The 25,049-nt window shown below is 36.9% G+C and overlaps 1 protein-coding gene across 4 annotated transcripts in view; it reads left to right on the forward strand.

Moving 5' to 3' along the window:
• Nucleotides 1–25,018, forward strand: part of LCORL (ligand dependent nuclear receptor corepressor like) — an 87,995-nt gene extending 62,977 nt beyond the window's left edge. For 2 of the 4 annotated variants that reach the window (XM_054201950.1, XM_054201952.1), the window contains exon 7: nucleotides 1,646–8,847. In XM_054201950.1, the coding sequence (XP_054057925.1) occupies nucleotides 1,646–6,548 (4,903 nt within the window). In that variant the 3' untranslated portion in view covers nucleotides 6,549–8,847. Of the gene's footprint in view, nucleotides 1–1,645; nucleotides 8,848–21,137 lie in introns of those variants that run through there. The other 2 variants (XM_054201951.1, XM_054201955.1) reach the window with 2 other exon arrangements.
• The last annotated feature ends 31 nt before the right edge of the window (nucleotides 25,019–25,049 follow it).

Raw genomic sequence — 25,049 nt, forward strand, 5'->3', positions numbered from 1 at the left:
AGTTTAAACAATTGCAGTTTCAACTAGTGCCATCATATAGTTATCTTACTCTTTTGTGAATTAATATCATCTAGATGCTAGATTTTTAATAGATACCATTTCATACTAAATATTAGAGGAGAAGGAGAAAACATAAGGAATTATTAAGCATAGTTGGCTGGTTTTAAGCTCTAAACTATAAAATCTGCGTGGGACAACAAAAATACAAATTTGAATGTATAACTTCCAGTAAGAAACCTGAATCTGAAAGTTATTATTGATGCTAATAACATTGGGTATGATCTAATTAATGAATAGATGACTTCATATAAATACAACATATTAAATTTTAAATTTGTTTGTTCCTTGATCAATACGGTTGTAAACCAAATCAAAATGAAATTTCTCCAAAGTACAGGCTTAAATGCAAAAAAATTATAGGAGATAATAGTAGGGCAAAAAGTTAGTGTCATGTTCAGAGTTTGGTGATATGTTTAAACAATACATACTTTTCTAAAACAGAATTCTTGTAACATTTTCTGCGCATGCAATTGGTTTCAGTAAAACATTTGAAATGTTAACTATCTGTTGATAGTTGCTATCCAGCATAAGGATTTTGTATTTAATTGAAGAAATATCTGTATTAATTTCTACCATGGGAAATTTTCAGCTTTTCAATATAAATGATTGATTAGGTAAGTAGTGACATTAGTTTTAATAACTTATAAGAATTAAATAGTTAAGGTAGTATTTTATAAGTTCCTTTATTTTGAATTAATATCTTTGAGAACAACTGCTCAGAAGCCTTATTTAGATATAGGCCTACCCTGTATCTGAGATTTAAAGAATATTAACCTTTATCACAGAAGTTATGTATTCCAGTGGTGATTACCTCTGTTTCTGTTTAATGAGGGAATCTGTGTGTGTGTGTGTGTGTATGTGCGTGCGCACGTGTGTGTGTATGTGTGTGTAATATATTGCAATGAAGAGCCTGTGATGCACCACTGCATTTTATTTAAATACTAGAAGGGAAACTTATCTGCAAAGAACAGTAACAGTAGTAAGTGGCTATTTTTTCCATTTTCTGTTAGCCTATTAAGTATTTTTAAAAAATAAATATTTAAATAAAAATGCCTTCAGAAGGATCTTTAAGAGTATCCTGAAGAGCATTCGATACACTTTGGTATATGAATATCTTAGGGTGGGATTCAGGAGAGATGGATCCATTCTTGCCTCTGCCACAACCTTGAATTGTGACCTCAGGCAAGGCACTTACCCTCTCTGTGCCTCAGTTTGTGAAATGGGAGTAACACTAAGCGTACCAGGTTCACGGTGAGGTTTTCCTTCATTCATTACTAAGGTAGTTTGAAATATTAGAAAGTTAACGTTATTGTAATTGCATTTAGATACAAGAAGCTGTTTCAGACTATTCTTTTTGTCCCTTAATTTCTTCCTAATTATTTTTCTTATGGTAGGACTATCGCTTCTATAAATAAGATGCACATCATTGCTAGTGACACTGGCAAGTATGATTGAATAGTGCAAATAGAACAGAACTGTTTTGCAAACTTCAGATTTTTAGGCTTGAGTTTAACCATTGTAACAAACATTAGATATGGTGTTTTACTGTAATTTATATTTTGTTTTGATTTGTTTTCATTTTCAGTTCAAGCTCAACAACTGATGCAAATTCAGAGGAAACAGCTAATTTGGAAAAAGGAAAATCAACCTTAAACAAGGTTTTGGAGTCTTTTTGTTCATATCACTGGCAACAGACTTTGGCTATGTTAAAATTTTTAATACAAGATGAAAACGTTCCTATAGTTTGCAGTTGCAAGCAAACACATTTGGTCCACTCTGAACCTCCCAGTTCCCTTACTGAAGAGGATGTTAACATTTCATTTTGCAATTGCAATGGACATATGCTGACAAAAAGGTGCTGTTTACAAAATCAAAGACCAAACACTTGTTTACCACCTCTGTCTGTCTGTATTAAAGATTTCCATTCTTTGTCATGCCAAGCTGTAGCAATTGGATGTATTAAGACAATGGTGAACAAAGCATGTAGTTCTCATAAGTATTGTGCTGAACAGTCGCAAAATTGTAACAGGCATTCTGGGAAAGCAGCAGCAGGTACTTATTCAACTAAGGATTGTGATCTCTTGAACAGCATTAAAAATTCAAATAGATCTCGCAGCCCATCACCGCCTCCACTATCACCTGTACAGAGTAAAGAATTTGAATCGTCGGATGGATCAGTTATAGATTTTCCAACTTTAGACAATAACAAGCTTGAAATATCCATCAACCAGCCTCCATCCCTCTTGCCAGCTGAAGGAAGCGAAGGAGAATTGGAATATGCAGGTAAAACATGCAGAGGAAGAGAAACCGAATATTCAGATGGAACGTTGCTATCTACAGACCTAGAAAGCAACAATTACTATATAAATTCTGAGATGTCTGAGAAAGGTGAACATTCTGCCATTTTTCAAGATTTAATGGACCGCATTAACGAAAAGTTAAAATCAATAGACACTACAGATATAGCAACAAATCTTGTAAAACTTTCTAGCAGTGACAGGGCACCAGAAAATGATGTCAAATTAGGAGACTTCATAACCTCTCTTTTGCATAATGCTAAGGCAAGTGATTACAGCTTTATGGAATTACTTCGCCAACATGATAAACAAATGGAAAATAACATTATCCAAACAAGATTTCGCAAGCGTCAGGAAACTTTATTTGCAATGTATAATTCTCCTGATTCACCATTCATTCGGCGACAGTCTTTGCAAATCAAGAGGGAGCTTGCAAGCCTTGATGAAACTCTTGTGAGAAAAAAGTCAATTTCTGAGAGAAATGCAAAGAAATCTACAAAACATCTTGATAAAATATATCCAAGCAAAAGACACAGCTGTACTGTGGTAGAAGATGAGGCTTTGCAACATCTTGAAAGTAATCCATGCTTGAATTGCCAAACCAAACCAATGTGCTTTCCAGTACGCCAAACAGAGTCTTTCAAACTACCTCTTACTAATTTTCCAACCAGCTCTGGCTTTCTAGTTCTTTCAGAAAACAGTGCTATTGCAGCCAGCCAGCCGAAACTCACAAAAACACAAGGAGATTGTGCAACCTTAAAAGAGACTGATCAGATTCCTCTAAAGGATGAGAGTAATGGAATCTTGAGCAGAACTAAACGTAACATTGTGCCTCCTGGGTGGTACTCAGTGTATGTAACAAACAATATTGTATTTAGAAAGTCATCCAATGCAAAGAAGTCTTTAGAAAGTTTGGAAAAAATGAGAATAAATAAAGAACTTCATGCTGAAAGATGCAGTGATATAAATATAAGCAAAATTGTGAGAGACACAAATCTGCAAGTTGTTGTAGAGCGTTTAGAAGATACAATAAACTTAGCCAGAAAGACTAATAACTCATTGCTGGATAGTTACAAAATAAGCCAAAAATTAAAAGATAATGCTTATGAGCAGGTTATGAACCCAGCTGCTAGAAGAGGCTTACCTTTCACTCTGAGTGAAACGGGATATACAGGACAAAACTTCCTTCCGCATTCACATGTGCCAAGTGGCAGTAAAACCAAAACTGTGTGTGTGACAACAAACAAACAAGAAATGGTTATAGATCAAGAAATTAATGATGGCCTTCTAAAATCTCTAACCTTTGGTTCATCCAGTTCAACTTCCGATAATGGGGACTTGCATACAACTTCAGAAGCTGAGGAGATCTCATCTCCCTTAAACTACTCTAGTCCTATTAAGCTTATGTTTGTTTCAGAGGTTAGTAGTAGTGAAGGAGTCAAATATACTTTGACATCTGCAGCTGCATCTTCGAAAGGAAGCACAGATATTTGTTTGTTTCAGAGGCATGCAAACACTTTGTTAGACAAGCAGGCCACAGGAGATCCTCCTCGTGCAATCTGTTTCAAAGATTGTGATTACAATGAAAATGATACCAAGGAAGAGTCGAGTTGTGTTTATGCGGAAGCAATTACAAGCTCTTGTCCGGTTGGTGAAACTAACTTAACTGACTCGAAACAAAATGACAAAGTTGTGGAGAAATCAAGCAGCAGCAGTGAATCGGTTTTGAAAAGAAAACCTGGCAGACCAAAGAAAATAGGTCCTCAAGTTGTTAAACAGGTTAAGAGACCTATTGGACGGCCTCCAAAACCAAAAATAGATGTGACTGAAAGCGCAGAATGTAGATCTGGACTTAGCAGTGATGGTAAAGGTACCAAATCTGGTGCAGCGGTAATGGAAGAAGTTAACAGCAACAAAAACATTACTGTGACAGTAGTTTTTGGAAGGTCAAGAAGAACTAAGAGACATGTTTCTGAAGGTAATCTAAATGTAATCAGCATTCTGCCCGCACAACACATTAATTCTAATTTTGCCAATGACCACAGCAAAGTGAGGCACAATGCAGAAACTGAAAATGCTTTGAATGAAATAGTAAAAGCCTTACAGAATTCTACTGAAAGCGAGGTCTCTGGTTATGACTATGTCAGACCTATCAAGAGTAACCTGGCATCACCACATCCTTGCAGTAATATCATACGGCCAATTAAGAAACCGTTAACCACCATTCGAAAACCTGGTAGACCAGCAAAAGTAAAAATCTCTGGCATATCAGTGACTGTTAATAGAGTTTCACCTCAGGAGAGAAAAGTGAGTATTAGCGACTGTTTGGCTCCTTTACAACAGCAGAATGTGTTAGACAAAAACATACCACAGGAGAGAAAAAATCAACTGTGCAATAATATGGGTCAAGTAAAGAGCATGCAGAAAGATTCTAGAGAGGATGGAACAAACAATGTTATGACAACAGTGTCAAGAAAACGTGAAATTCCATTGAGACATTCTGCTAGAGACAGAAAACCCTCACTGCATTTTTTACACTCATTAGCATCGTCTAGTGCATTAACTTGTAGAAGTGCCTTACTACATAAATCTTACAAACTCCATTTGAAAAAAGCTAAAGATCGAAAGGAAAAACGCAGGCAATCAAATCGGAGCACAGCATCCCAAGATACCTCAGAACTGAGAAATTCAGGAAATGCAAAAAAGGATCTTAAGGATGGTGAACTTGGGCCCATCAATGAAGTATCATCAGATCCCATTTTTTCCTCGAATCCCTCGCTCAGGTGGTGGGCTACTTCCGCTTCAAGTGACACTTTGTTGGAAGAACTAAATAATAGATTTGAACGGATAACTAATACGTGGTTGCGAGTGGGGGGAAATGAGTTCGATAAATGTATATGTGAAAAAAGGGATCCCATTGAACAAGACTGTAATACTGAAATGTCAAACCCTTTAGACTCCTGCCTTGTAGAATTTGAAACATCACCTATAAAAATGCTTTTTCAGAAAAAGTGTAATATGAATGAACTCTGCACCTGGTTTATGCAAACTACAGAAACACAGTCTCTCTCTCTAGTGAGGAAGGCAAATGCTCGCAATCCTTTAGAAGTAGTTAGTACGAGAGAGATAAAGATGGAAACTAAACAATCTGACCTTAGTACTTGCCCTTTCAGAAAGCACTTTAAAAAGTTTGCACTATCCTCTCCTTCAAAACCAGCAGGGAAATTACAAATATTGCATAACATGGTGAGGTCTCCAGTCTTAAATATGAAAAGCAATTTCTCGTTAGCCAGATTAAAAAGAAACGAGTTTAAGAAGTTACCGCGTGATAGGTGGGGACAAACGAAAAAGCTCTATAATCAGGCTCCCGGAGGCTGGAAATCAAAAAAGAAAAACTTACAGTTCTTTTGCCAAAGCCAGTTGTTTAAAAGTACAAGTGGGGAAACCAATGATGAAATACTCAAGCTCCAGGAAAAAAATACAGTAGAAGTCCAGCCCACTCAGACTTTGGTAGAATCTCAGAGTAGCCTCTTGCCAACTGAAAATGAAGCCAGAGATGCATTTGTTCAACAGATGATGGGATCTTCTGACTTTAACCCACATCCTGGTTTAGCAAATATACTTAAGTCACATGCAGAGACAAATGGAACAATTTGTTGCCAACAAAACATTAGAAAAGAACAAAGCCAAGATAAACTGTTTCAAAATACTTGGAAAGCCAAAACCTTTAAAGATTGTAGAATATTTCTGAGAAAAATCAACCATATTGAGCAGCACAATTCATTTAAGTTAAATAATGCCATTTATTCTCCTGAAGCTGTTGAAAGTAAAAGCAGTCAGGCCTATACGGAAGAAAAAAGACATCCTCTTTTAAGGTCCCATTCTTCTAAGCAAAATGCATTAAAGAAACAAGAAAATGAAATGGAAACATCTAAAGGATCTAATTCTTCTAAAGTGACTGAAAGGCTGGACCACGGCAGAAAATTAAGTAGTGGTGTAAACCATGATGATAATCCTGCTGGTAGTTCTGAAGTTCTTATCAGAATAAACAAAAGAAAAAGTCCACAATGGGAGACCACTGATACAAATATAAGAAAAAGGCTAAAGAGACAATCATGCAGTAGTGGACAAATGGCAACTTATTACCCAAAGTACCAAGTAGGTAAGTTCCTGTTTCCACCTTCATCTTAAAATTGCAATCCTAAAAAAATTGGAGAAGTCGAACAACTAAGCACTTTGGATTTTTTTTTTTTTTTTAATTGCATGATACTCATTTTAATTTCAGAGAAGTCATGAAATTAAACATTGTATAACATCAGAATAATGCAGAAAGTGCCATTTCAAAACATATATAACATTTTACACAAATTTTTTGCCTGCAATGGGTGTGTTACGTTCTATTATGGCTATAACACACCAAAATGAAGGAAAAAGAGCTAACTAATATAGAACAGACAGACAACAAATCAAGTTCTGACATATCTGAAGTCAGTCGCTGCTGGTCATTGACTTCAAAAGGAAGAATTTCATTCCACTGTGTAGTTTCTCATATTGTGAGGAAGGATAAATTATAAAATGAAACAGAAAATCAGTGTATTAACATATAGTTGTTTAAAAATAAATGGTCATTGAATGATTTCTAATGTAAATCTGTAATGCTTTTATAATTCTATAGTAAAAAATACGAACTTCTGAGAAGTATTTATTCAGAGATCCGTTTTAGTATCCATTCAATGCCAAATGAAATCTGCTGACTCTAAAAGGGTTTGTGCATTGAATCCTTACGGAACAATTTAAAATACAAAATTATTCTAGACAAGTACAATATACGGTTACTATGCTAAGTGCATTGGCTTGGAATCTTTTTAGGCTAGTGTGAAATTAAATCAATTTTTAAAGGTAGATATTTATAATACATTGTAATACAACTGTGATCTCAGAAAGGCCATTATATTACTTACAAAGAGGGTACACATTTGGAATTATTTCTTCTGTTGGGTGAAGCGGTCTCCTAAAACAGAAGTCTCAATTCGTTTCAATAAAATAACTAAGGTGTGAAATACTCACCAAGTAAAAAAAAAAAAGTTCTGCAATAGGAATTAAATTACTGCAGAAGTATTCATTTTTAGAAACAATATTGTATTAGCTAATCTGGTTATATTGCCTGAAGAATAAAAAAAATATTCAAATTATCAGAGCAAAATCTTATGTCCCCCTTTGTATTCTATATTGTGGAAAACTATCCCTAATAATAAACTGAAGAGTTAATTTAAGTTGTAATATAAACAATATTATGGCTCTTGTATACTTTATTTCTTTTGTGCTTTATGTGATATATGAAATTCTTCATATTAAGCTCATTCACTGTAACCCTGCTTTTCTGCAATACACTGTTTTTTATCTTTAGGCTATTATTTTGTGTTTAAATTCACTGATTTGGGGCCACGCTCAGTATAAAAAGCTTGTTTTTAAGGAGTTCAAAACTTGACACAAGATTGCTGTAAAAAAGCCAGAACTAGAAAAGGAAAGGGTAACATCTATCTGTTTCTTTTTTGCAAATGAAGAAAGAGCTCTCTCATACTTCGATTTCATAATTTTGACTGTAGTTGAGAAAATTTTGCATTCAAATTATATTTACCTTTAAGCTTTTTCTTGCTATGGCAATCTAAGACCTATTACTGTGATACGGTCTCATGTTAGTTTTAATTGGGACTCAGTTTTATTTACCTGATAACTTTCCTCCTTTAGTTTTGGATCCTTAGGAAATCTGATAACTGTTTTGCTGTTTTACATTACTTCATTTATAATTTTTGTTATTTTCCCTTTTACTCATAGTTTCTCATATCAGTCGTTGTCTTTAGAAAGGATATGACAAAAAGTTCATTGATAAAGGAAATGTTAAAAGACAAAGGATGATGATTCTGGAATTTTCTCCGCACTTGTAACCCCAAATCTTTTTTAGGGGTGCTGTTGCACTATCGGGAGATTGAAATAGAAAAGGATATCTTGTTTTGGCAGGTTGATTCAACGTCGTGTACTGTCTGCACTAGCCAAGGAAATCATATAAACATTTTTAGTCCACAGTGTAGCTACTGGCTAAAAAGAAGGAACGTGATTTCTAGCTGTGCATGCATGCATTTTCAAACATAATTCTTGCATCTGGAAGTTTAATGCACATGAAAACATCATTATTCATTCATATGTTCTTTGGACTGTATTTTTGTTGATGTGGTATCATAAATTATATCATTGTTCTGTTGTCATGCTTGAGATGTTCTTATATATACATTTATGGTCAATATTTAAAGTTTTTCTTCAAGTTTTACTGATCTTGGTGTCTTATCAAATATTCTTCAAAGAGAGAGGTGTTGTGATGCTGTTTTATTGTAAAGCGTTGTGGCAGGTAGGCAGAACGTTGTTATTGAATTTTCATGTATACTCAATTTTTGTTAGAATGTGCAAGTGGGAATAAAGCAATTGAGTTTTTACAGCTCAAGGTAGTATCAAGCAACTCAAACTAGTCGTGCTCATTGTAGCAAGAGAAGAGAGTTAGTTGCCTTTTCCTATTGCCTGTTTTATTCAAGATAAGGTGGATGGTAGATACGTTGGTCTATATGCTGTTTGTTAATACTTGACTTCTGAGCTGTTGCTTCAACAATGCATTTGATGTGTTGGGGCAGTTCCCTTTTATTGTAAACCATTGTTCTGACCATTTTAATTTCTTTAGCAACACCGAAACATTATTACTGTCTGTGGTGTCAAAGAAAATTGCGTAAACGTGTTTTCAGGAAAGCGTATTTCTCTCCATGAGGGTGGTTCAGTGTGTTTCCTCACGAGACTGAATATCACATTCACGTGCTTTGGACTTGGCCAAACTAGATCCAAAAAGGCTTCAAAAGACCCAAGCTAAAATAAGAGAAATTATCCAACAATAAAATGTGACACAATTGAAGACTCCATTTTAGGAATTTACAATGTAATGAGTGTTTTAACAATCTTCTTCAGGGGTGTGGATTTATCAGAGATGCAAAGGATGCTGTGCGCCTACTACAGTAGCAGGCAGTACTGCGTGCTGTGATGACATGACATTCCTTTGTATCAGGGCGGGAGTTCCCATTGAAAAGCTTTTAAAAATAACAATCAATTCCGATCACTTGAAGCTAGGATATTTTCTTCATCTAAGATTAACTTTTCCATTTTCTTCCTTACAATTTGGCTTTTCTTCAAGTAGTCTGGAGTTTTAGAAGAAAATCTATTGTATTTGTTGGCAGGAAATATAAATTCAATTTTAAATTTTCATTCTGTTTGAATGCTGTTTTTAAATGCTATCTTAATGAGATCAAATTAGTGCAGGTCTTAAAATGAGAATTTGCTAATCTTTGTAATAATTTCAAAGTTGACTACTACAAGAGTTACGAATCTAACTGAAAAGTTGGTATTTTTATGAGTCTAATTGGTCTCTCAGTTGTGCGTGGAAAATAACACCTATGTTAATACAACAGACAAAACTTTTCTTAAACTTGACTTCTGTTACCATAAATTTTCTTAAAATCGTAAGGGAAAATTTTACGATCTCTTTTTACATATCGCTATTAGTATGGCATTAATATTCCAGTATTGTTGCAATCCAGTGGCGATAAGGCTACACAATAGGAATCGCTTTCCTACTCCTGTGGAAGACGTAAGTCTCACACCAATGACCTAGTGACAAAAAAAGATTGGTTTTAGCAAGTCTCCACCTCTGTCTTTCATGAAGGAGCACTTTCTACACTCCTAACGTGAAACAGATTTAAAATATTGGGTTAGGTAAAATGCGAGAGAGACATACTGTAAGTCATTGTATCTGTTGATTCTGAGAAATCCTTTTCAACAGCCACGTCTTAGCTCTTTTCGCAAAGGCTTTTCATCAGAAGGTTACTTGGGTTCAGAGTAAGTTTCACCTGTGATGCAGAATAAGCAGATAGAAATTTTCATAACTGTAATTGCCAGACAAGAAGTTACTTTTTCACAGACAGTCATAAAACAAAGTAAGAAAATTAATAGAAAATGTAGAAATGATATTGAAATGAATGACTGTTCTCAGTAAGTGGGCCATTTGTAACGCAGAAGTATAAAAGCAGAAAGGTAAACTTGATATATAGTTGACTATACGTGCATAATAAATCCTGAGCCATTTAATGAACTTAATGGTCTCTGCCTCATTCCCCTTAATGCCCCAACAGCAGCCCCAGTACCACAGTCTAATACTCCATCTTGGTTACACTCTGGAATTTTCCACTTGCCGAACGCAGTTCTGTAGTCTGTCCTTCCCTTGTCTTTCGCTCTTTTGGGTGCTGTTTTGTTTTAAACTGTGGCCATTTACATATTGCCGTGGGTATGCTGTTCCTCGTGTTCTTTGGGGGTTCTGAGCTAAGGAACTTTTGCTTTTTTGAATAGTAGACTTCTTTCAAAGAACTCAACCCTGAAGTCTTTCATTTTCTCTACCTGCAAGGAAATTTCTGTAGCGTAGTGTCATGATCATTTTGCCTTTGTGTTTTATACATAACTGGGGTGGGTTTTTTCATCATTTAATTAAGTATTGTTTAGTTATCTCTTTTCATTTTTTTTCCTCAAAAACTGAGAAACTCATATTCATTGCTTTCCTATTTGTTCTCAGTCCTGAGGAAGTGGTTAATTTTTTCAGCTTTCTTTAGGGAACTGATAATACTATATAAATGTAGGCTTCTGTCTTTTTGCTTAAGCCTTTCTCTAGAAGAGAAAATGGTAGTTTTCCCAGGCCTGCCTAGTGCTTTTGAAAATACGACAAGTACATATCCTTTTTAAAATCCTCTCTTCTGTTAAGAGTTTATTGCCTTAAAGAGGAGCTTTGATTGATGTTAGATAGAAAAGGATAGAGGTCGATCAATACAGCCTGTGTTGTAACTTGTAAATAAAGTATTCACGTAGTCTGACCAGCACAAAGCAGGTTAGTTATACTATATATATAGAGAGAGTATATATATATATACTATATATATAACTATATAACTATAGTTATACTATAAAATATTCCACATTTTGGTGTTGAGCTCTGGGAAAGTATTCCTGCTCAAGGAAGATGCTTTAATTCCTAGAGGCGCGTGTACTCTGCCTCACTTTGTGTTCCTCTATTGCTATCTGCTAAAGCTAGTAGTAAGGGGCGGATGTTCACCAAATTTCCTTCCCTAATTCCTCTTTCAGTCAATCAAAAGGTAGTTATAGCCTGTCCTTTGATGATTTGACACCTCCTTCAGATTGTCAAGCCAAATATAATGCCGCATTTATTCACTGTTTATCCTTTTGATAGCGGTGTCCGTTTGTTTTGCTATACTTACACAGCTGTGCCTTAAAGTAATTCTTTAAATAAGATTTGAGACTAATAGACGTGTTTTCATTATTTTAAAGTATTTCAGGACAAAGTCTAAACATTTGTTTGTAGGGCTTTGCAGAGTGGTGTTAAATCTTAAATCTTATGAACTTACCCAAAATTTTGTTTCAAATGTAGGTAAATATTTGGCAGCTGTTAGAAATTATATTTCATTTTTTATGTTCCTTCTTCCTTGTATTCATTTGGTAGTAGGATATTAATTCAATACAAATGAGATTTTTGCCATAAGAACAGAATTTTCTTATCATAAGGCTTTTTTTTTTTTCCTCTGGTGTTTCCTATGGTCAACATGAAGGACACTCTGCCCTTCAAAACAGCCTTGACTCTTGGGTGTTCCCTGGCACGCTCAGCCTTTCTGAAAGCTGTCGACAGCCTTCAGGTTGCAATTAAGCCAGATGTTTTTACAACGATCAACACCTAATTAGATGGATGTATCTGAATGGACATTGTTTTATCTGGGAAGCCCAAGATTTTTAGAGCAGCATTTTGCATTCACGTGCACGCACCACTGCACCGTCCTGGCCTGGCGCTTTTGCTCTCAGTGGTAACTGAGGTGGTGTCACGCTCTGTGGCCTCAGTCAAATGGGAAACATGGTGGTGTTCTCGGGGGTGTCATCCAGCAAGGAAAGGTTATGGAGCCCTCATTAACAAAGTTTACTTCCTCGTTATTTAAAAGATATTATGAGATATTTTAAAATAAATCAGAAGAAAATGTTTGGAAACCCAAGTTATGTTTTTTAACAAATACAAGTATATAGAAATGTATGATTTATGGACCTATACCTATGTGTATTTGTATAGGGGTATCTGCTACCTATGAACCGAGAACATTTCTAATGTACCATTTTAAGAGAAAAACACTTCTTTGAAATACAGCAAACAGAACCTAGATTGAGGTCCTAATTTAGAATTTAATTGGCATTTTTAATTACTATTTAATTACTATTTTCATAGCACCTTATTAAAAAGATAGAAAAGAAAATATAAATTATTTCAGTGCTAGTCAAATAAAATATTGAAGTTATTGTAACTGAGTAGTAATTAAAATGTACTCCACACGTTTTTATCAAGTTCCTAACCAGGTTATGACTCAAAATTATGTTTTGATTGGTTGCAGTGTACCTCGATAAAATAATGCTGTTCTTGAGACACATCTCTCTCCATCTTCTCCTTTCCATGCCTAAGGTATCATCTTGAATTACTTCAGTTTTCGTATCTCTTCCGTCTGTTATTTCTTTCTCCTCTTTATCGGATTGCCAGCTTTCATCTGACCGACTTCTTTTCTTATGTAAATGCTTACTTTAGTAAGGCAGACCACCTGTTTTCCTTTCTACCTTTTTTTCACACAGAATCACAGAATGATGGGGGTTGGAAGGGACCTCTGGAGATCATCTAGCCCAACCCCCTTGCCAGAGCAGGTCTCTCACAGAAGCCTCGAAAGTTCTCAGGGAGGCTGATGAGCTCAAACAGGATGTCTAACTTCTCATAACGCTTGAGCTCCCACAATAAAAGTTACACCGTTGTCATTGGCTACGTCTTCCAATGTTAGTAGCTATCCCAGCAGTATAGCACGGATTTTTGCTTCGTATGTGATCCACTACAGCCACCTACACCTTTGTTAAAGAACTGCCTGACCTGCATCCGTACTTTGCCATGGTCCCTGCCGAACTGTTTATTTCACACCATTGCTTTTATGCATTTATTTTATTCAGAGCCATGTCTGAACCACCATTCAGACCATTAGGCTCTGTTTGTTCCACATCCTCGTCTCTGCATCCTCTCTTCAGACTTTGTTCTCCTTTAGTATCAAACTCGATCACGCATCAGCTTTCTTTTTTCCAAGCTGTGTGTTTGTGAGTGCCAAAGTATGCTCTCGGAGCCCTGCGGAATGAGGGCAGCGCAGTTCCACTCTCTTTTTTGTTTTTTACTGTATATTTGTCATTGTGTACTTATGTTTTTCTTAATCCCCAAAAATATTTTCTTATTCTCACTCAGCTGGTTCTTTTTTATCTGTGTGTCATGTTTTCCATTTGGAATGGAGGCTAAATTTTGGAGAAAAAGAGTAAAGTTACGTTTCAATGTTCTTATTGGGGCACTTACTTAGCATAAATTTCAAAACATTCAGTACCAATCATTTATTTTTAAATTATAATAAATTTATTTACAATACAAATATAAATTTAAAAGCTATACTTAAGGTATCCATTCTTAAAATTGTGGTGGTGTTTCTTACCCATCTTTCTAGTTTAAAGTTCGAGACCTGTGTGTTTGAAGAAATTCTTTTGTATATCATCTTTGTTCCTGAGACATTTCATATTTATCAGTTTACTACTCACAGCTGTTCTTAAATTATATTTAAGTATTAGAAATTTCAGAAAAGGAAATGACTTATTTGCAAATTATTGTTTGACCTTCCTTAATTCAGAAGTCTGGTGGCTTATAAACCTCCCAGGGACTGTCTCATCATTTTTCTGAGATGATCTCCCTCCATAATATGATTGCATTTGTAATGTCAAAAAACTATTATGAATTGAAGATTTGAGATTAATCCAGCTCAAATGACAAGATTTACGTGGCTGTCTTCAGCACAGTATTGAGACGGTGGCATTCTGTTTCCTCTGAGAACAGCCCGAACCAGCATACTTCGTTCTGAACCTCCAAGCCTTACCTCATTCAAAACCATTTTTAATTATGAATAAATAGAATAAAAATAGCAAAAAAAAAGTTTCTGTTACAGAATGTTTCTAAGGCAAATGCGACACTTCTCATCTGCACAACAGGTGTTTAGGGTTTTTTTTTAATTTATTTGCATGCTACTAGCTTCTAATAATGGGTAGAAATTAGGGAGTTTTCTTTCATGGAACTGATGGTCAGAGGCAGACCTGTTTCACGGTGGTGCCTAGATGTTAAGAATTAATTATGATGTTCATCATAAAATTAATGATGCTTCCTTTTAACTGATAGATTCTTAGCTGTTTTTTTGTTTCCAAGATCTTTAAAGACAGCATGCTATGAATGATTTGAGATCACAGGGCTATATTTTTATTTAACAGGTATAATACTAGTGTCACTAGTAAATTATGCCCTAAAATTTTATCACATCCACATTAATAATTTGCTTCCTTGTTCTTGAAGAACCCTGTGCCTTCTATGGACTGCTAAATAATCTCTATTGCCACAAAACATAGTGATATTTGTCAAAAAGATCACAGTTCTTCAAAACTTTTGAAGTCAAGCTGCTTTAAATAATTGTAACTTTAAAAGGGGGCAGGAACATTGTCTATACTTCAACTTGTCAACATACGTTCAAATCTGTCCCGTATTCTGGGGAGCCATCAGCACTGAACTCTGTACTTCATGGCTGCACAAGTCTGATTGATTGATTGATTAATTTCTTTTTTTAGTACTTGTTTCAATTCCTCATTTCTGCAGTGAAGTTGCAATTTAAACCTTTTATGTTGCCTATGATCTGTTATATTTAAGGGAGCGAAAACATCTTCTGTAGCTGACTGGTTTGGGGGAGAAAGTCGTGTTATTTCTGTGACTGCACTCTGAAACTGTCGTCATCTGTTCCACTTGCCAAACCTTTACCTGAAAATGCGTGCTATGTGCTGTTTGGTTTTACTGCTGTGTTCTTCAACAAGGAATTACTGATGTAAAAGGTGCAACAAGCATCCACCGCCATATAATTTTGTCTCTGTGCAAGTTACACTTAAAGCTTCAACAGTGTGTGGCTATTTCAATATATAGTTTCAGGAAATAGCGACCAGTAAGTAATCCTCTTTCACTGATGTGCCACAAGTGCTCAGCAAATTCCTACTAGCCTCTTTTAGTCACATTTCTCATGTGTTTTGTATGTATGTATTTCATTCCTATATCCTTGTTTCTTCCCACCCTTTTTTTTTTCCCCTCAACCCAGGAAAACATTTCTGAGTCAGTGTGAAGAGCAAAAGAAACTTTTCCACCATAATTTCAGTCTGGGACTATGGCTGATTCTGACTCCTCACCCTGTCTTTTTGTCTCCATTCAGTCCACCTCCTCTCTTGGTTCTGTCTTGCAGACTGTTTTATTTGCTTTACTGTTCCAGCTGTGTTAATCCCAGCTCTTATGTCTAATTTTTAAAAGACTCCCTGAATATAGCTTATCTCCCCAGCTGCTTTGATCTAGTTGAGTACGCCATCTACTTCCAGGGCATTTCTTTTTTTCTCTCTGATTCCCAAATGGGATTCCACCCACTCATCTGAAAAATATTATTTCTTCTTATGAAGACAGAATCTATTTGATAAATGGAAGTGAGACCTTTCTTTGTAGATTTCTTTGTTGTTGCATTTTGGCATTGTGGAAAGATGAGTTTAAATTTGAGAGACAATAAATCTGACTGTGCGTGCTTGGTTTGCTTTAATTCCAACGATGTATGTTGCATTATCAAATCAATCTCTGGTGGAAAGCATGCTGAGGCTACTATAGTCACCGTAGACTTTAACCTAATATATTCCACTGTTTCCCTTCCTGGGAAATGTTCGAGTAATTTGTACAGAAAAAATTTTTTTATGATGCTGAAGTTTTATTATTTCTTCTCAGTATTTTTTTGAAACCTTTCTGTAAAAGCCTTAAATCAGTGCTATATATCACGAATGCTCTTGTGCTTTCTGAGCTATCCATTGGCACATCATTGATGGTGGTGTTTAACAAGTGCAGTTTGCAGAATTTTTATCAGACAGAAGGGTAAAAAGCAGTTTGACCAAGTTCTCAGCTGGTTGGGAAGGAGACGTTTTTATCTATGAAATAAGTGTTGCAAAAGGTTTAGAGAAACCTGACAGTGGTACTTTCATAGTAATTTTACAGCGTACAAACACATGATGTTTGATGGCAATCACTTTGGTAGGTGACAGATAAGAAACATTTATCCCTATTCCTACTTTTTCTGCATGGCCTTGACATGTTGTAGACACAGATTAACTCAGCAAAAGAGCCACATTTTTTTTAACTTTGTAATTTTCATAAAACAGGTGTCAAATTCCTCTTTTTCCTGAAGAATACAGTTTCAAACTGTACAGAAAATAAGACGCTCAAAGCATGTTGTTTTCTTTTTGTGCTTGGCAGCCTATCGACTTATCCAGTATTGCTCTCGCATCCTCCTATTAAAAAGCAGTATTTCTGTTATCATAACAATGATTTGGGTAAAACTACAGAAACGCACACAAAATGTCACAAAGCAATACTTGTATTCAAGCAGTTTTAACTGGAAGTGTGGAAAAGAGCAGGGTTTGCTCTAGCTCTTTGGAGCATGGGAAGGCCCCTTGTTGCTTGTTTTAGTAGAAGATTGAATTCAAAGAACTTTGTATTTAATTCCCTTTGCTTTAATGACACGAGGAAAATTTTATGAAGAGAGATGATCCTTTTAGGCCCTAGCAGGCCTGGAGACTTTACCACACATAGGGTTGTCTGCTTAGCCAGGGGAGACTAGATAGGACTTCAGCATCCATCAGCATTATTCTGAGTGGGCTGCTATGATTTGTTAGAATAACATATGCAATTGCCTCTTCTTCCTACGCTGTTGAAAGATAGTAAATTGAGAGATGATTCAGTAACGGTGATTTGGGAATTGAGAGTTGACACATGAAAAAAATCCTGGAGCCATCGCTGACAGTTGTCCAGACACATTGGTTTTGTGTGCAGTAGCATCCGAAGAAAGCCAAGAGCACACGAGGACATCCTCAGTTTGCACTGACAAAACAGCGTGTCCTGGCGCTGTACAGGACCTTAGTGTGTCCACAGCCTCGGTTATGCATGTTATGGTTAATCCAGTTTTATTGTACACTCTGAAATATGAAATCTTTTAAATTAAGCAGTAAATACTCTTCAAGCACTTGAAGAGCAGTTAAGAGGACAAGGGCATAGAGGGTAGTGTAATTAAAGATGAAGAAAATCATTTGAATTTTGAAGAAATAGCACTAGTTTATGATACAAAGAAGTTAAAAAAAAAATAAAGACTACTTCATTCTTTTTTACTAGGCTTTTAGCAGTGTTAGTCTGTCTTCAAATTCACTAGTGAAAGCACAACTATTGAATATCCCATGTTACAGAAGCACCTGTAGCTGACTTCCACAAATCACATGCACGGAAGCTGCTTAACTGCATCAATCCCAAATGAATAAAAACAAAATAGATTATAATTGTGGAATAGTAAACAGATGGCTTGAGAATTGGAAATTTTAACCTTTTTAGAGACCATTATATAAGATCAGTAAATGCCTGTTGTCTGGGAAGTTAAAGGCACCGCCGTCCTCTCACTGGTGCACTCCGGGAAGATGTGGAGTAGAGATACTCGACAGCTTAATTCCAAGCTCTACCGAAACAGAGTTCATGGCTTCTGGTAGCATCAGGCTGTAGCCGGCAGTTCTTCCTGACAGGAGGGTTGTTGTATGGAACATCTCTCTTTCGTAGGAATGCTTAATGCACAGTGCACCTTTTGTAAGCAGAGCGGAACAAAATCTAGAGTAGAATCTATTGATGCATCTGGGTGGAGAAATTCAACTGCTTCTATTTAATTTTACACCTTAATTACATTCTCTGCTTTAAAAATACTATTTAAATACGCCATTTGCATACCTTGTTACATTAACAGCTAGAAAATAAATCACTGCAGGTAAAAGAATTAAAAGTGAGATTAAAGACTAGGTGGTTCTTCTTGGTTAACAAATATATTAATGCAGAAGTGTTCAAGGCCAGGCTGGATGAGGCTTTGAGCAGCCTGGTCTAGTGGGAGGTGTCCCTGCCCAGGGCAGGGAGGTTGGAACTAGATGATCTTTAAGGCCCCTTCCAACCCAAACCATTCTATGATTTTTATCAAGGTAAAATTTCCTAAGATTCTTAGGCTTTTTATGTTGATGTTACTCATGCTCAGGAGTTGAAAAAAAACATTAATTTAACATTTTTCTATTCCTGTTTTTATGCATTCTCAACATGCCAAACTCTCGAGTCTCCTAGAGTTCTTCTCTAAGAGGTAGATTGCTACATGACAATTACCAGCAAAGATTTCAGTTCTAGTTTTGCAAATTCAGTCCTGCCTTGTACAGAAAACTACAGCAAATCCTAGTACACACTCTGTTACCAGTAGCAGTGTTTGGAAAATGGGCCATAACAATTTAGTGCAATTCCTAGTTTATATACAGGAGCAACATGCCAAATCACTCCAGAAGCCTGAACCTTTAGGTTTTTCTGTCTGGCACTTGCCCAGCATTAAACACAGTTTATATATCTACTGCTTTAAATGCAGCAGAAGTACTGTTCTTTAAAGTACTTTGCAGGTATATACTACTTCATAGCTTGGAATTTCTTGATTCCCAAGGCATTTACGTTCCTTTCAGATAACAACAACAAAAAACCCCAAACAACAAACCCCCAAACAAAACAACATTCCAGCCCTATCTCTTCATTTAGCTGTTGATTATTTCTGTTCTTTGCCAAGAGTTTAAGTTTTGCTGCCTGGCCATGCCTGGAAAGCACGTAAGCAGCAGGGGTGAGGAAAGCTGCAAGACCTCAGGAGTCAGCCCTAGCACCATCTCATATCCACACTTCATCCCATGGTCATAGGAAAAGGCTTTGACTTTCCTCGCAGCAAGTGAGGGCAAAGGTTCAAGTCTAAAGAGGTTGTAAATTCCAGAAAGTAACCTTGCTGTCACCTCCACTTGCACTGTGTTTCCTACGGGAAGGAAAAGATCTGAGCAACAAGAGTGTGTGCAAACAAGAAAAGAATGAAGGAAAAGGGTACAAGGCAAAAACAAGACAAAAGATAGAGGCAGAAGAATAAGGACACAAGGAAATGCAGGTTATGGAAGCAGCACCTCTGTTACTGCAGGTTAGGAACTAGGGTCAGTAAGTTAGAAATGCATTTTACTACCATGTCAGAAAGGCACACTGTCTTCTACAGAGCTTGCATAAAAATGTAAAAGAATGACAATTGTGTTTCAGATGCTCTGCGAAAAGTAACAATGAATTGTCACTTCAGCTGTTACACAAGCTCTTTCCCTCTTGCCATGACATTGGAAGGTTTAATCAAAGTCAGTCAATAGTATTTCAGTAACACAAGCTAATGTGTTTTAGGTTATAGTCTTATAGTTACTGAATGTCCTCAGCTAGACTGTTCACCCACTTCAGCAGATTCAGTCCTTGAGAATTTGCACCCAAGTCCTGTGGTGGACCTGGTTTCCTGAAATGCAGCAAGTCAGAACCATTAAGAGATATTTTTGCTACTTAAGCATCCCTTTTATAGAAGAAATTGTGTGCAGGTAGTTTATAGCATGATGGTTACCTCCTACCCTTAGTTACAATACACAGAACAATTTTTTTTTATCTCAGTAATTAGAAATATTTCCAACTTTGTATCATTCTTGCAGTTCTTAAAATCTTTGAAAAGGATGGTGAGAAACAATGAATTGCACATAGGACACAGATCACTGCAGGAGGTAGGCAGTTAAAAAAAGCAACAATCAAACCATTAGCCGGGATGGAGAGGTTTGAAATTAGGATTTCCAAACTCTACCTTCTTGTCTTCTGAGTGTGTGCAGTCACAGTGCTTTTTATATTAAGGAAGAAATTTTTAATGCTGAAGGTGGTGAAACTGTGGCACAGGTTGCCCAGAGAGGTCGTAGATGCCCCATCCCTGGAAACATTCAAGGTTGGGCTGGACGGGGCTCTGAGCAACCTGATCTAGTGGAAGATGTCCCTGCTCAGTGCAGAGGGGTTGGACTAGATGACCTTTAAGCGTCCCTTCCAATCCTTATCATTCTGTGATTCTACATGGCAACAATGAGAGTATGATTCAATCCACGCTTCCGTCCTAGTCTGTTTAGTGATCCCCACAAAGGGCTGAGTTTCCTTCCCTTCTTGTATTACTTACTTTCCTTGAGTTGAAACAAAATAAAAACTGTCTATATATTAGTCCTTTCATGGCTGTACTGAATTAACAGTGTCAGCAAAAAACCCAACCTCAAATTCTTGCCCAGTTCCTGCTCTATGTTTTTACAGTAGTCAGCTAGACGCAAATTAAGAAAGGCCAGCCCGCAGAACACACCTCTTCCTGTGCAGAGCCATAGCGCCAGCAGGAGAGGGACCTGGGACAGTCTCTGCGCCTCACCAGGACCTCAGCTCCATCGACTTTTACAGCACGGAGTGCAGCACAGCCAGGTTCTGATCTTGGTGTTTCTGGAACACAGCGCAGTAAAACAACAAAAAACCCCAACAGTGTACACAATCTGCCACCACCTCATCTTGCCTCTTACCAGTTTGCTTGCTTGCAGGGGAAGAGAGAAGTGTACTAAACTTTTTCTCATTTTTTTTCCCTCTCCCACCCCCACCTTCTTTTCTCACAGCACGCTACAAGTGAAAGTCTCGGAGCCGCAGAATTCAATAGACATGAACACAGAAAATGAACATTTGAAGTCCATAAAGATGTGCCTTAATCAGCCCACTGAGTGGAATCTGAGTTTTTCAGCAGCATCTCTCGCCAGCTGTAAAGTTTTTAACCAAAATCTCAAAACTGATGAGAACAAATAGGTTGCAGCTGTTCTTGCACTATTATTTTGTACATTGTTCCTGATTTTTTTTTTCTGCTGAACAATAAGCATTTATTACATTGATCTTGAAATGATCTTGTGTGATTTGGCTTTATATTACTACTAGCATTATTCATTTTGATGTACTTTTTCTTTTTTTTTTTTTTAAAGTTTCACATCTGACCATCATTAAATTCTTGCAGTACAAATTTATATCAGATTCAGATGTTCCCCTTTAATAGTATTGTGATTTTACTATGTTCTTTAAGTTTAATTATTATTTCCCAATTTTATTTTTGTGCACGAAAGTTAATATACTATGTAATTTGTGGCATAGGTCACCATGTAAAGATTTATGGTAATAACAATTCAAACGAATCTGTAACAGGTGGAGACCGACTACCTCGAAGCAAAGCAGTAAAAAGGTAAATTATCTGAGGAGATCTTCACAAACGGATTGAAATGTATTGAACAAGCAGTTTGTTTCTGCAGTATGCTTTCATCTTCATTTATCTTGAGAACTTTTGTGTGACAGTGTTTAATGACCGTAATGTCTAAAAGAAAGGCCAAGCCTACAGGAGAATCTCTTGAAAGATTGTCATTCAATGAATCTGTATCTGCACTTTTTGAGGTTTCTGCTAAACGGTCTTTCTTCCCCTTTTGTTTTTATGAATTTATGCCTGACACCAATTAAAATGGATGTAAATGCTCTTCCTATTTCTTTTTTTTTTACGTGTACTTTGGAAATTCAATGTAAACATCAAAATTTTAAACTCTACTCAAAGATGTAGTAAACGGTTGTAGCTGACTCCATTGTAGACATTCCATGCTGAGATCAGCTTTAGCAAGGTTCATGTACTTCATCAAAACTTTATTATTAATAGAGCTATAACAAAAGTGTTAGAATAAAACCGTATGATCTGTTTCTCTTTTCTGGAGTCATACATTCGATAGCTAGAGTAGAGGCTTCTTAATTCAACCTCTTAAGATGGTATCTGTCCTTTACTTGCCTAGAGCTAATTTTCCAGAAGGAAATGTCCTTAGAATACTGTATTTTATAAAAGAAAGGTTTTAAGGGTTCACTTAAAATTATCATCTTACTTAACAAAATGAAGATGCAGTTCTTCTGTAAAGAAGTTTGTTGGTTTGCAGGTGCAATCCAGTAACTGAAATAAAAGACTGTTGTGAATTCCACAAAGTTTCACAAGATCCCACAAGGATTTTGAGTCACTGAAGTGTCAGACAGCGCAGAACATGATTAAAGAATGAACATTCATCATCACACCACACTGCCTAGAGGGTCTTTATGTATCTCAACAATTTAATGCATTTGGATTTTATAGGGCAAGAAAGCCAAAAAGATAATTAAGCTTCCTGGGGAAGAGGGACTGACATTTACTTCAGTGGAGCCCCACCAAAGCACAAGGAATGGTTAGGAGTCGGGGCGATCCAAAAAGGGACATAAAAACAGTCTTACAAACAGTGGAACTAATGCAGCTGGTATCTTGTTTGTGTGCCTGAAAGAGGAGATGCCATGTGGATTTTCTCATTTCAGATGGTTTAAATACCAGAATTCTGTTACAGGCATGTCTCACCTCCAGGCAGCTGCCTGTTTTCATTAGCTTTTAACAATTAGGATCCCTTCCTTTGTGTCATATTGAGTTTCAATTGGCCAAGGAGTTCAAAAGTTTTCAGATGGGAGTCAGACACAGGCATAACCCAAGCTTACCAACAACTTCCCTAAGTCACACAACAGACAACAAAACTAGAAAAAGAAATGGTTTTGGTGCAGCACTCACCCTTCATCTGGAGATAGCGACCAGCCAAAGGAGACTCTTAGCAAGAGAAAAATCTTTTCATTTATAGCCTGAAGAGACCAGTTAGGCAAGCAAACAAAAATCACCACAAAACTGGTTTTAATAAACAAAAATAGTGTAGGAACACGCACCAGATGATTTTAAGTTTGACAACAAATGACCACTGCTATTTTGTCATTATTTAATACAGAATCAAGTCATCTAGTCTAGGTCTTGTTTGGCTCATGCACTCTGGACATCCTGTTGTGTTTAGACAGCAAAAAGAGAGGATGCACGGTAATTGGTTTAGAGCAACAAAGAGACTGTTTTTAAGTCAGTTAGAATATTTTAGGGATTAAAGTTTTATTCCTTAATTAAGGAGCCAGGAAGTTAGGTACTTTCAACCGATAGAACTGAAGTCAATAAAAGTCAGCAACATTATATTAGCTAGAAAGAATAATGCCTACTAAGTCAAGATTTTTCACTGCAGATAGTAAGATACTTCCAGACTTGGCTCCTTATCACCTTTGGATGTTTCTAGCCTGAAAGAGGATCACAGGGTAATTCAGGCACAGAAGGACCTCAGGAGGCCCACAGGTCCACATCGCGCTCAAAGGCAGGCCAGCTGTGAGGTCAGAGCAGGTTGTTCAGGACTTCACCTTGTCAGGTCTTAAAAACCTCCTAGGACAGAGCCTGCACAGGGCAGCCTGTTCCAACTGTTCTCAACCTCTTCCGCTGCCCCTTTCTCCTTATATTCTGGTCTGAGTTTCAACTTACACCCATCGTTTTCCATCCTCCCATCATGCACAACAACAAAGAGCCTGGTTCCATCTCCTCAACAAACTCCTTGTAGGTAAGTGGGGCTCCTCCCAAAACCTGCAGGCTCCCAGCTCCCTCAGCCTCTTCCCATAGTGCAAGCACTCCAGCCCCCTGGCCAGCTTGGGGGCCACCACGGAACTCACTCCAGTTTGTCTGTGTCTGTCTTTGATTAATACACACCAGTGAAGCCACATCCACAGCAGAGACATCCACTGATAGAGAGGTGACTTCAGAAACCTGATCTTTTCAGTACAGCATTCCTGAAGAGATGCCAGAGACAGAATGTGCACGTGTGGCAAGGCACGACAGACCAGCAAGAAGGCAAAACTGAAGGTCTTCAATTTTTTCAGGAAGGCATTCCTAGAGAAATCTTTATAAAATTTTATTGCTCTTGCTTTTCCTAGAACTCATTTTAACCAAAAATAAGAGTGGACTAGCAGCAGTTGTTGAAAGTGTATTAGTGGCAGAAAAAGCAAACTATTAATGAAAGTGAGGGTGAAGGGGAACCTGTAACTGAAATAATAAAAGCAACAAACCAAACAACTTTAAAGCACAAGGGACGCTCTGATTGACAATCAACTCGGAAAAACTGAAATACATACTTCACCCTTTAGAACTATGTTCAGGCTGCATTCAAGGGAACAGACAGTGTCTCTGATCTCAAATGGTTGCGTGTACGCAAACACACTAGAACACAAGTTGGTGATCCGAAGAAAAGAATTATCAAGAGAGGGAGCTCACGGCTTCAAAATTCTGCTTAAAATGATGAATAAAAATAATTCACCACAGTTACATAAGCTTCTGAATAGCAAATATCAGCAGAAAAGTGTGTCATGGCATTTTGTGGGTTGACAAGTTTCCAACAAAAACTGAAAGGGAGGAAAAGCAACACAATCCTGTCTGTTTTCTATACGCAAGCTTGAAAACAGTATAATAGTTTGGGCATTACACTTTGGGAGGGCTACTTTTCATAAGCGAAAAGAAAAGGCCCTAAGCCATTTCTGAGAATTACCAAAGATCATTTACAGTACATTTACCTATTTTAAATTCGAGTTCCTTAGAAAGCTACATTGGCACCAGTAGCTGAGATGTGCATGTCAAGCAATCAACACGA

Source organism: Rissa tridactyla, chromosome 5, assembly GCF_028500815.1.
Source record: "Rissa tridactyla isolate bRisTri1 chromosome 5, bRisTri1.patW.cur.20221130, whole genome shotgun sequence".
NCBI lineage: Eukaryota > Metazoa > Chordata > Aves > Charadriiformes > Laridae > Rissa > Rissa tridactyla.